Here is a 13,354-nt window from a genome sequence, read left to right as displayed (position 1 = left end):
TCTTGTTTTAAGTAGGGGAAAGAAAATGTAGATAGGAAAGTTTGAGAGCACAGGAAACTATTTGGACAATGAAGGGTAAATAGGCAGATGCTGGAAACAAACTTGGGCCAGCCCATTTGCCTTTGACTCTGAACAGGGGAAAAGATGTGTGGTAGTTTTGGAACATTGTTCTTTGTATAACATACCAAGTTATTTAAAAAAATAGTCATCTTAAAGGAACTGAAGTCTCAGATTATAAAACTGAAGTTTACTAAGACTTTTTTTTTTTCTGATTTCAAAGGAGCCAATATTGAAAGTTACAAATACTTAATGTTTAGTAGTTTTAACCTTTGGACCATTTTCCTGTATGTGGATATTAAAATATATTTGATGACACTTTATGGGTCTACTTAATACTAGCCAGAATTAGTAAGTGAGGACATATTTAAAGCCCTAATTCAAGGGGCGCCTGGGTGGCTCAGTTGGTTAAGCCCCTGACTTCAGCTCAGTTCATGATCTTGTGGTCCGTGGGTTCGAGCCCCGCGTTGGGCTCTGTGCTGCCAGCTCAGAGCCTGGAGCCTGTTTCAGATTCTGGGTCTCCCTCTCTCTCTGACCCTCCCCCGTTCTTGCTCTGTCTCTGTCTCAAAAATAAATAAATGTTAAAAAAAATAAAAAAATAAATAAAGCCCTAATTCAAACTTCCAACACAATGGTTTCTTAGAGAGTAAATTTTATACATTTATAACAGAAAAATATAAATCACATTTAAGTTATACAGTAGAATTGGCAAATTCCTGCCTGGCCATATTTTGGCTTCTCAATTACCATTTTGAAAGCATGTTCTTGAATCATCTCTACTCCAAAAGCCCTACTTCACCTTTTAAGTACAGTTGACAAGTTTGATAAACTCTTAAGTACTCAATATGAATTTTGTTCTATTTTATAGTCACCTGAGTCTATTACTTTCACAAAATTTCTTCATTTGTTAATATTCATAGGAACTGAAAAATCTTTACTACTTTTTAAATGTTAACTGCTTAGAATCTTGCTTTAAAATTCAGGCTCCACATCCAGGTGTCCTCATTTGTCTTTGCTACAGAACCAGATTCTGTGCTTTACAGTTAACACAGATGTGGCACAAGAGTTCTTGCATGTTACCCCAATGCAGTTCTAGAAAATCCAAAATTCTGTTTTCCCAGATCAATTTTAAGAATCCAGGAGAAGTTGGCATTGCCTGATTTTAGCCACTAGGTGGTGATAACGCAAAGATCCAAGTTTGTGACATTCTGAAGACAACCAGCAAGTTAAAGAGGCAAAATTAATTAGTGTTTACACTATTGACAGGAATACAAAGGCTAAATGGGAGGCAGTGAAGTAAAGTTCTCCTTATGTATTTCAGCCTGGCTTTGCCCTCTGTGCAGTAGGCAGGATAACCCAGTGCTTCTCAAGCTATCTTGTGGTAAAGGCCTGGCTTTTTATTTTCAGACTGTGGCAGTGCCTATAGTTTTGAAAAAGACAATAAAAGTGAAGTCCTTGACAAATGAAATAAAAACACATACAAAAATACAAGCCCCATTTTTTTATTAGATTCAACAAAAACAAAATTACTTTAAAAGAAGTTTCCCACCAGTATCTGTGCTTGACCAGTAACCTGCGGTGTTAGTAACTTATGGTACAGGCATGGATCTGAGGACTACACTCTGACAATGAAACCTTGCTTGATCATGTATCCCATCCAGTCAGAACTGGTTCAAGATGTGGCTCCATTACCAATAGCAGGGTAGCCCTGGAAAGGTCATTTAGACTTTCTAAGCCCCAATTTACTCATTTGATCAGGTAAATAGTACCTGTGTTTAGGCTTTGTAGGAGAACTGAATGTACTAACCTCTCAGGAGACACTCAAATGTTGGTAGAAACTGAACAACATAGTTTACATATTAAACAGATGGTCTCTGCTTCATCATCTTACTGACTGGCCTTTTTTCCATGAATAGATAGTGTTCAGTTGGTCATTAGGCATTTAAAGGACCCTGAAACCTTGTTTGATGGCCCTAAATGGAAGCACAGCTACTTGGAGACCCTTGACAAAGACCTGTCCCCTGAGAAGTGTACCCTCCTACTGAGCTGGCACCTCTACTAGGGTGGAAGGACTACATGAAGCAGTAAAGGAGTCATATGGTGCCTATTCACCCAGACGTGTCTGCAGTCAGGTACTTCCATGTCCCAATGTGCTTAAACAACTGCAGAAGCATTAAAGCTGTCAGCTCAAACTTTAGATTATTACTATAAAATCCAGGAAAGGTTGGCATGTAAACTACATTATGGCCAGATCAAGGACGGCAGTTTGTTCTTTGATTCATCATTGTAGCTACCATTTTCTGTAACTTTCCTATGCCAAACATACATGGCTTCAATTTTTGCAACAATCCTGACGGATGACTCCTCTTAGAGATAAGGATGCTAAGGTTCAGAAATGCTAAGCTGCCTACATCACAAAATGCCAGTTACTGGCTAGTTCTAAAATGCTAGCTAGGAACTTGTGCTCTTTAACACTTTTTACCACATCTGGAAGCAAAACCACTCCAGCCATGGTATCCAAATTAGTCTTTAAGTAAAAGAACAAAATCAAACTACTAGACCTGGTCCCCAAAGTTACAAAAGTTGCAAAGTCAGTCTAAACCATCAAAAAGTACTTAAATGAAAAAGTGTAATTGTACCAGAGAAAAGTAGCCCCCACCATGAAAATGTCACTGAGGGTATTTTTAAATCTGGGCACACCATATTCACAATTAAAAAATATGGGGTCCAAAGATCCTATGTATCTGATATGAACTGTAATTCATTTTAACAAAGGCTTGGAGTTTGAAATCAAGATCACCTAATGGGCTCACTTAGGCTAATGCAATGAGAGTTTCAGCTCCTCTCCAAAAAAGGTCCTGAGATGATATGCTGCAGTTCTGCCCAAGTACATTCTACCCTTCTGCTCCAAGGAAGAAGGGCCTAAGAAAATCCATGAATGTAAAACCACTACCTGAAAAACATATATGCTGGTGACAGGAGAAAAAAAAAAAAAAAAGCAGAAGAATTAAAATTTTATAAACCAGAGAGTGTGCTGTTTCTGTTAGGTAAAGGGATTTCTTCATATGTTATTTTAATAAAAGGGAATTTCATAGGTAAAAACCAATATTCAAAATTATAAAACAAATAGAACTGTCTGTGTATAATCACTGCATCAAAAATTTGCAAGAAACTGAACAGAAATTCTTTAGTTGATGAATATGGTTTGAAGGGGTAATAAAACCTTTTTACGGCTAAAGCAAGAGTCTGATTTCCTGTTGGCCCAAAAATAGACGTTTCATTTCCCAAATAAGTAGGCTCTCCACTGTAAAGAAATATTCTTGTGTAGTTGGTTTTTATCTTCTTGAACTCTGCTCCAAGTTCAGCCAACTTGTTATATGTCCTTAACACAAATTTGGAACAGTCGTAGGATTCAAACCATGTCTCCGCCCCCTTTTCTGGGCTGGCCTGGACGGTCCATGTCTCATAATAAATCCCTGTTTCATTGTCCCATTTTACCCACTTTGCCATCTTGTTAAATGTGTTTCCTAGTTAAAAAAAAAAAAAAATTTCCTAGGTGAACATCAAAGCCAATCATTAGTCTTATGTCAAATGTTCTAACCTGATTAAGGTCATGAATAAATAATATTATAATTAAATTATTAAATTATTTGTAATATCAGTTCCAAACCTGTACTCACAATAGGAATCCAAGCTTAGCCAATTTTCATTCCATTTTTCAAAGCACAAGGTATTTCTGAATTGTAAACCTTAGATATAATAGGGGTATCAAGTCTTACATACCAATTCTGTAATCATTTAAGCTATAAATCATACACATGCAGCAGCCCTCTTTACCCCACCCAACAAATCTTGGATTCAAAGGTAAAGAAAGAAAACAAGGAAAAATTGTGGATAGAGGGAAAAGTGAGTGGGGCAAAGGCAGTGTAAGAATGGAGGAGGGTGAAATGCAGAGCTTTTCTGTCACAAAGCATTGCGTGTGTACAGTACGAACGCAGCCAGAGGAACAGCTACTTTAGAAGGCTGGCCTACTAATGTTACAAGAGAAAGTACCATACCCTGTCCACCCTGAATACCTGGTATTTCCTTTTTCTTTTTGTACTTGTAACTGTTCGGATTCTGCTCACAACCTTCCCACTAACCATACAAATTCTTCCAATGAATCAACTAAACTGGAAATGTTTTCGGCCACGTTCGTGGCCTATTACAGACTCCGGAACAGCTCACGCTCTCCTACGACCTTGTACCCGACCAAAGGAATCTCTCCAAATGTTAACAAAACACCATACTTTGCGTGGTTACAACCTCATCTGGGCATTTACAGTGCCTAATAAAGCTTCACTACAGCATTTCCATTTGTCACCATATATGTGAACCTTTCTTAAGTGCTCCAACTTGAGTCCATGAAATCAATATTTCATGTCCTATAAAATGAATACAGCGGCTGCCTTTATCAATTTTTTAGAATTAAAACTATGGAATAATATAAAGCTTGTTTTCTTTTTGTTGTTGTTTATTTATTTTTGAGAAAAAGAGACAGCATGAGCAGTTGAGGGGCAGAGAAAGAGGGAGAGAGGGAGACCAGAACCCAAAGCAGGCTCCAGGATCTGAGCTGTCAGCACAGAGCCCGATGTGGGGCTCGAACCACAAGATCGTGACCTGAGCTGAAGTCAGTCGCTTAACAGATGGAGCCACCCAGGCGCCCTTAAAGCTTGTTTTCTTAGAACTGGGTATACTGTTCTTAGTGTTCTTCAACCTTAAAAAGTTACTGCTGTAATTAAGAGAGAATACTTCAAAACACTATTCTGTAACATGAGAAAATGTCAATGAACACGATTAATCACAAAGCAGACGGAAAACTTGAAAGATTTAAGTACTAGCATATTAGTACTATTTTACATGAAATAGTGATCACTTGTTCATATCATATACTGATGTCAGAAGGAAGAGTTATCAGATAATGAAATAGGTGGACAAGGAGAAAAGAGCAATGTGAACTGGCCTGGGATGAAAAAAAAAAGTATCACACTGAGCACTGTTAGAATGGGCTTTGATATTGCTTGGGATGGTTTGGGGCATATTAATTAGAAAGAAGGAAGGAAGATTAGAAAACAGCATGGTGTAGAGTTAAAAGATCCCCAGATTACATTTAAGACACAATTCTATTCCTGGTTCTACATCCAGATCTGTGACTGGCAAGTCATGCTACCTGGCTGACCCTCAAATCCTTACTTTTAAAAGGAAGAAGAGTGTTTTCTCCTCCCCACTGAGCTGTGAGATAACATGCTCCAAAATGCCTTGTAAAGGGCTATACAAGTGGAAAGCTTGATAACTTCCTCAAGGTCTATGGCTCACTGAATAATTTTTATCACAAACAGTGCTTTCATTTCAGGTATTTCCACTTTCTTGGAGAACAACAATTATAATGCAGAGCTCTCTAAATCATATGGGCAAGCTCCCTACCTCCAGAATGCAATGGCAGTCTCATCCCCGTTCTACACATGACATAATGAGTCAAAGTAAAAATATGACCCAAGGTCACATACCAGTTTCTGATAAAAGTTCTGAACTCCTTTCTTCAGCATTAACCAACAATGCAACACATGCAGCAAAATTCTAAGTGTTTCAGCAACTTTCCAATACATCCAAAAGAACAGAAAATCTCAAAGATAAAGTATTTTGATTGCTCAAGGAGCCTCAAATGCTAAGATTGTATGTGTTTTGGGAAGCAATGTAGAGAAGTAGTTAAGAAAATGGCCAATAAAGCTTCACTGCCAGAGTTAGGGTCCTACCTACTTCTTGGTTGTGTGATTTTAACCACTTTGTGCCTCACTTTAGCCATCTGTAAAATGAGGAAAATAACAGTAACTATCTCAGGGGGTTGTTGTGATGATAAATGACATGATATAGGTAAAGCACTCGGAACACTGCTGGACCCAGAGTAAGTCCCCATGAATGGTAGCTGTTACTATTTCTTGACATAAAAACATTTTTCATCACTCAAAGTCTTTTTCCAGATACATTTAACAGGTCCTTTGATCAAATATTTTCACAGGCATTTTGTGGATTTTCTTCCACATGTTTATTTAGAAAGTCCAATTCAATTGCAGAAAACATTTTACCATTTCATTTTTTACTATGGAATAGAGGAGATACACTACTCATCACCTAAAGGTGACGTTTTGCAGGGAGCCTGGGTGGCTCAGTCAGTTGAGCATCCGACTTCAGCTCAGATCATGATCTTGCAGTCTGTGAGTTCAAGCCCCACATCGGGCTCTGTTGACAGTTCAGAGCCTGGAGACTGCTTCAGATTCTGTATCTCCCTCTCTCTCTGCCCCTCCCCTTCTCACGCTCTCTCTCTCTCAAAAATAAATAAACATTAAAAAAGAAAACTAAAGGTAACGTTTTGCATGAGTAATAGTTTGGATCAAACCTTACTGCTTCCAGAAGTACATTTTGTAAACTGACCTCTAAAGAGTAGAACATGACTGAAATGCCTCAAGGAAAGCAATTTTTTTCATTTGGATATCGATGTAATCATCAAACAAATGCCGTGTTTTTGAAACTTACCTGGTATAGTTGCTACTTGAACTAATGTCCCATTTGCCTTCCAGTGAATATCATCAATTCCTTCAAAAAAGCATGCAGCTCCTTGATTACACCAGAAAGGGGCATTCATTTCAGGTCGGAGATGGGGAAATGTGCAATTTCCAAGTTGGAAAAGTTCGTACCATTCCATTGTGTAGTTCTGGCCAGTTAAAGTACTCTTGAATCCAATGGCATCATGCATAATTTTCTGTGTAAAGACCATACATGTATGAAAGCATCTGTGAAGTAACCACTGGTCCAGGAGCCAGATGGGAGAAAACGTAATATGTCACAACTGTGTATCAAGTAGAACGACTCAGCTGTTCCTCTTCCATGTTGCTATTCTTGTGTCCACTCTGTGGCTCCTCCAATTCCAGGCCCTCTTCCACTCTGGGTTTGACCATCGCTGCTTATCTCAGATATGCTATATGGACACACTCTTAATTTCTTTCCACTTTAAAATGGGTTGGAGAAGCTCCATGCCACAGGCTCAGGAAGTCTACACGCTTCACAGGGTGACAGAGTCTCAACTGGTGAGCTAAGCTAGGAAAATGTGTATAGCAGGGACTGGAAATGAAGTGTCTCCTGCCTGCCTTGCCCGTTCCGCTGGGCCTCCTGCTTTCTTACTTGCCAGGAGCTAGGTACAGGAGTTGGGTATGGATTCAGATTATTAAAAAGGGATTAAAGCAACTGCATTTGTTACTGTCAGAATCACAAAACATGATAATATTTTTTGACTACTCATTTTAAATATGCCAAGAGGAACTGCAATTATACATGATCTAAAATCAGCCCTTTGAACAGCAATTATTAATTTAATTAACCAAAGTTACAAGATCAAGATGCAGCCTTACCAGGTGTCCCAGGAGATTCCCATATTTAAATTCCCATACTGGGGCTTGTAACCGAAAGACTTCAATGACATCATCATCTTTCATAATTGGGATAGGTGAGCCGGTTGGACAGAAAGTGTATTTAGCTTGACAATAAGGATCTGGTTCTGGGCGGAAGGAAAAGCGTCTAATAAAGAAAAAAGAAACCACAAACTTAGATTCCAACAGGAATTTGGTTCTTCTTGCACATTTTAGAATCCAGATTTTAGTATCACCATCAATAACACTTTCAGAGAAAACATTCAAAGGTTATAGTGTTTAAACATTTTGTTATTCTGTCAACAACTCCGACGAAGTCTTTAATAGCAAATGATATATTACAAGCACTTTGATAAAGGCATGCTTCCCTGTTATCTGCTCTCATTGTGAGAATTTTGAACACAGGGGCCATATCTTAGAATGTCTATAGATCCACACTTATTTATAGACAAACAAATATTCACTGAATAAAGGAATATTTTTCAAATGACATTTAATTTCATAAACAGTCCACATGTTAAGATTATTTCAAAATAATTATTAAATAGAATATATTTTCTATTTTCTTTTTTTAATGTTTATTAATGTTTATTTATTTTTAAGACAGAGAGAGACAGAAGCACGAGCAGGGGAGGGGCAGAGAGACAGGGAAACATAGAATCTGAAGCTGGCTCCAGGCTCTGAGCTGTCAGCACAGAGTCTGATGGGGGCTCGAACTCATCACCTGTGAGATCATGACTTGAGCTGAAGTCAGATGCTTAAGCGATTGAGCCACCACCCAGGCGCCCCACTATATTTTCTATTTTCTAAAGAATTAACCAACAGGGGGTGCCTGGGTGGCTCAGTTAAGTGTCTGATTCTTTTTTTTTTTTAAATGTTTGTTTATATTTGAGAGAGAGAGAGAGAACGAACAGGAGAGGGGCAGAGAGAGGGAGACACAGAACTTGATGTGGGTTCCAGGCTCAGTGCTATCAGCACAGAGCCTGAAGTGGGGCTCGAACTCACAAACCATGAGATCATGACCTGAGCCGAAGTCGAATGCTTAGCTGACTGAGCCACCCAGGCGCCCCAAGTGTCTGATTCTTGATTTCAGCTCAGGTATGATCTCATAGTTCCTGGGTTTGAGCCCCATGTCTGACTCTGCATTGAGAGTGCAGAGCCTTCTTGGGATTCTCTCTTTCCCTCAAAATAAATAAACATAAAAAAAAAATTAACTGACAGGAGTGTCCCTCTATTTGCTAGATGGAATGCTGCCCAATTCGTGAATCATTTAATAAAGCCAATTAGAGTTTAAAATTAAAAAAAAAAAATTGGGGCACCTGGGTGGCTCAGTTGGTTAAGTGTCCAACTTTGGCTCAGGTCATGATCTTGCGGTTTGTGGGTTTGAGCCCCGTGTCTGTGTTGACAGCTTAAAGCCTGGAGCCTGATTCAGATTCTGTGTCTCCCTCTCTTTCTCTGCCCCTCCCCTGCTCTCTCTCCGTCTCTCAAAAATGAATGAACGTTAAAAAAATTAAAATTAAAAAAAAATAGACAGCGATCAATAGATATTTACTAAGGATCTACTATATGTAGGACACTATACTAGGAAGGAGGGAAACAAAATTAAAATGATGTTCCCTTCCTCAAGGACATTTAGGTGGGGACTGGGAAGACATTAAATAAGTAGTATGGCGCAGTGTGGTGAGTGCTAAAGAAATATACAAAGTCCTATGGGCACAAAAAAGAGAGAAATCACTTTTACCTGACGTGGAATGGGTGGGGCTGAGAAGAGCAAAGAAAGGGATGAAGATCTGGCTTAGGCTTTTAAAATACTTTCGATGGTTAGGACATAAAAGGGACAATATTAAGGCTTATAAGACAGTAGGCAAATAATGCTGGAATTCAGGCTTCAAGGTAGGAGAGACAGGCAGGGACTGTCATTTTGCACTGATGCAGTGTGAACCGCACCACGGGACTCCTACAGCCGGTGAGCGCTGAGCCCAGGAGTGAGCTTAAAGGATTTTAAGTAGCAGACCTGATATGACTGAATTTGCTATGAAACAAACCTTATTTGTATGAGTTACAGGAGAGCAGTGAGAGAAGTGAAATTAAGGCAGAGGTCAATTAGGAGGTTATAGCAATAATGTAACAAGAAGAGAAGGCCCCCAGAGAGAGCCATGGCAGTAAGAGGAGAGGAGGGACTACTGCTGAAGTCGGCTCAACAGACACTGGTCACCTTCCATATTTGGCAAGAGAAAGACGGAAGAAAGAAAGACACTGCTTCTATCTATCTTCTAGGCACCACGGATCTCTAAAATTTTAGGCAGATCTATTTTTTTACAATCTTAACACATCAACAAAAAATTCTATTTTAAGAAGTTAATATCTTGATGTTAGCCAAGAGTATTAACAACCCCCCAATGTTTATGAAACTTACACATACTTCCTTGTTTTTATAGATGCTCAACGGGTTGTTTAAACACGTAACTATTTAGTTTTCACTTGCTTGAAGCAAAATCTTTTAGGTCAAAGGTAATTTCAAAAGCATAACTTAATAAAGTTAAATTTTATTATATTGAGAAGACTAAATGGAGACAGGTACTTAATACTTGAAACTTTTATAGAAACCCTAAAGTATCTTCAATACCTTGCCCTAACTATAAATCAAGTAGTTTTGCATTTACAATCTCTTCCTTATTTTACTGAACATTTAATTTTACTTCTTATGAACGTTTTATTAACTTTTTCTTTTCAAGAAAACCCAAACTTCTCTTTTCATATATATCAAGCAAAACAAGGAAGTGGTGCAAACCATTCCAGTGAACAGAATACACTCCTATCCACGCTTGACAATAGCTGACATTTATTAGATTTAATCCTCTAACAAGCCTGGGGGAAATGCTGTTACCGTTCCTACTTTCTTTAAAAAAATATATATATATATATATTTTTAATGTTTATTTATTTTTGAAGGAGAGAGAGACAGAGTGTGAGCCAGAGAGGGGCAGAGAGAGAGGGAGACACAGAACCTGAAGCACGCTCCAGGCTCTGGGCTGTCAGCACAGAGCCCGACGCAGGGCTTGAACCCACAAGCCGTGAGATCATGACCTGAACCAAAATCGGACGCCTGAGGACTGAGCCATCAAGGCGTCCCATCCATTCCTACTTTCTAGGGCAGGTCACATGGGCACAGAGAAACTGAATCACGTTGCCAATTTCAAAAGCTAGTGCTGGTGGTGCCTGATTTGACTGGAACCCAGAACTCATTCCTGACCACTAGGTTATCCTGCCTCCCCGCTCACTATTTTGTCATCCGAAATAGCCGTGTTTTCAAAATTTGTTGGCCTTTCGCCTGCTTGCTGTTAGCAGCGTGTTTTCTTTCTGTTTAGCCACCTGAACATCTAAGGCCGTGTAGATACTCTTCTAGGTCAAAGGCTCCAATCAGCTCCACAGGTGTGCAGTCTCTGTCCTCGTCTTAAGACCACATCCTACACCCAGACTGAAAACGGGGGACACACGAGGTCACCAACCCTTCCGGTGAGCCCCGGACAAAGGGAGCGGGGAATTCCCAGGACGCGTGACTTTTACGGCTAAAAATGGAAATTCCCAGAGAACCAAGACCAGTAGGTCATGTTGTATATTGTGCCGATGGGTACGTACTCGTGATAACTAATGACATGCATGACGTCAAGTAATAAGCACGATATTCAAAGTCTCCTCAAACCATTCAAAGAGTTGATCACTTGCATCTAAAAGTCACTCAAATAAAATTACATTACTCCCGTTTCTTCCATGACTCTGGCCTGCCCTGAGCCTAGGCCACGTAGAAAGCAGTTCAAGTGTCCCAAGAGGAAGAAAGGGCCTGGGCGACGCGCAGCGAACAGCTCAACTCGGTCCTCCACCGCGCCGCCTCCGCCTCCCGACCCCGGCAGCCCGCCCCGCCAGTGCGCGCGTCCGCCCCGCCACGCCCGCGCGCCGCGCGCACTCACTTGTAGGGCACGGGCCACTGGCGCCGGGAGGAGCCCGCGGCGGCCAACGCCAGCCACAGCAGCCCCAGGGCCCAGCGCCAAAGCGCGCACCCCGGGGCCGCGCCCGCGGGCTTCTGCCCCCCGGCCCCTAGGCCAGCGCTCCCCGCCTGCGCCATGTGGCGGCTCCCGGTGCTTCCGGCGCCTCCCGCGCCCGGCGACGCGAAGGGCCCGCGAGCTGAGCATGCGCGCGGAACCCCGCCCCCCGCGAGCCGTGTGACCCCTGGACTGGGCCACTTTGGTCGGCCGGGTCCCGCCCTCTCCCTGGCTGGAGACTGGGGCGCGGGGCACCTGCCTGGGGGTGAGACACTGGAGCCCTGCAGTGCAGCTATTTCCCCTGCCCTCAGCAGACCGTGCCGCGGCGCTGGGGCCCGGCACCCTGGCGCACTCCATCCGCGCCGTGGGGCCTCCTTTTTCTGAAACTGACTCATAATGCCTTGTTCTTCTGGCCCCGCGTCTGTGTAGAGATCACCGCGTTTGGAGCTGTTTTCTGACCTCTGCGCAGTAACTACCAGCCAAACCAAACCAAACCAAACCAAACCAAACCAAGAAACCAATCCAACTTTGGACTCTTCCTTTGGCTTCTCTAGCACGGAACTCTTACCCTGCAACACAGGGCCCAGACTAGGGGACAACAAACATTTGAGTATAAGAATCATTATTTGGAGGTGGTGGTGCAGTGAGGAAGACAATAATGGAGGAATGACTGGTCCTCCCCCTGTCTTAAGCCGGTGAGAACAATGGCCAGCACTTACTATATATAGCCCATAATACTACTCTAAATGCTTTTATTTATTTTGAGAGAGAGAGCATGTGCAAGCAGGAGAGGGGCAAAGAGAAGAAAGAGAATTCCAAGCAGGCTCCACGCTGTCAGCACAGAGCCCAATGCAGGACTTCCTCTCACAAACCGGGAAATCATGACCTGAGCCAAAATCAAGAGTCAGATGCTTAACCGACTGAGCCACCCAGGTACCCCTAAATGCTCTGTAATGCCCTCGGCCCCTGATCCCCAGATGGTCGTCCTTGTTGGGCTCTACCACGTGAACAGAGGAGATGATTCTGCATTACCCTTTCTTTGACCTTTCATCCACTTGAAGACAATGGGATCAACTGCCTTGTTTCTGGTGAGATATTTGTGGCCTGTCATACTTTTATACAAAGATACTGACTTATGTCTATAAGTAGTGCATTAAAAGTGTAATAACTTATAGTCACGTTTTTCTTTCTTTTTTTTTTTTTTTTACAAGAGAGCAGCATGCCTTCACTTCACCCACAACATGAGTGAACCCTCATGGTATTTGTAAGCATAATGGAATAAGTGAGGTGGCTGCAGTGGCCATAGGTGACCACCAATGACCCTTGCTGGGGATGGCAGGAGCGTGGGGTGCTTCCCTAAGCATACAAGGTTTTCTGAGGGCTGATGGGAATTAGTTCTCCCCTAACCCTCCCCACCCCCTCACACCCCATCCCCCCCACCTTTGACCACTTGCTGCACTGGGTTGAGGAATTCTGTGGAGATCCAAGCAGGGCACCATTTTAACACCCATTTATCTAAGTGTTTAGGTGGCTCCAATCCTAGCTCTCCTCCATATACCATGGCCCAGTTCAAAATCACCTAGCCTAAACTAAGCCTCTCCAAAGACCCACAAAAAGTGAGGGCGTGGGGACACATCCTAGCTATAACAGCTGAAATGTCTAATTTGAAGGGCACCAGGGCATTCCCACTGGGCATGTACTTGAACATGGCTTAAAACTGAGACACCTCTCCAAAGTAACAATTTACAAATAATGGAACACACACTAGAGGGCCACAGTGGAGCTTCCCATCCTACT

General features: G+C 41.8%; 1 protein-coding gene across 3 annotated transcripts in view; it reads right to left on the bottom strand.

Annotated features, from left to right (window-relative positions):
• The window catches only part of CLN5 (CLN5 intracellular trafficking protein), a 29,595-nt gene extending 17,544 nt beyond the window's left edge, over positions 1-12,051 (bottom strand). The window contains exons 1-4 of one of the 3 annotated variants that reach the window (XM_045479873.1): positions 11,486-12,030; positions 7,500-7,665; positions 6,628-6,853; positions 1,544-3,584 (exon numbers count right to left, since the gene is read on the bottom strand). In XM_045479873.1, the coding sequence (XP_045335829.1) occupies positions 3,073-3,584; positions 6,628-6,853; positions 7,500-7,665; positions 11,486-11,952 (1,371 nt within the window). In that variant the 5' untranslated portion in view covers positions 11,953-12,030 and the 3' untranslated portion in view covers positions 1,544-3,072. Of the gene's footprint in view, positions 1-1,543; positions 3,585-6,627; positions 6,854-7,499; positions 7,666-11,485 lie in introns of those variants that run through there. The other 2 variants (XM_045479881.1, XM_045479888.1) reach the window with 2 other exon arrangements.
• Positions 12,052-13,354: the final 1,303 nt, after the last annotated feature.

This window comes from Leopardus geoffroyi, chromosome A1 (genome assembly GCF_018350155.1).
Source record: "Leopardus geoffroyi isolate Oge1 chromosome A1, O.geoffroyi_Oge1_pat1.0, whole genome shotgun sequence".
NCBI classification, from domain to species: domain Eukaryota; kingdom Metazoa; phylum Chordata; class Mammalia; order Carnivora; family Felidae; genus Leopardus; species Leopardus geoffroyi.
This window is presented reverse-complemented; position numbering and strand designations above follow the sequence as displayed.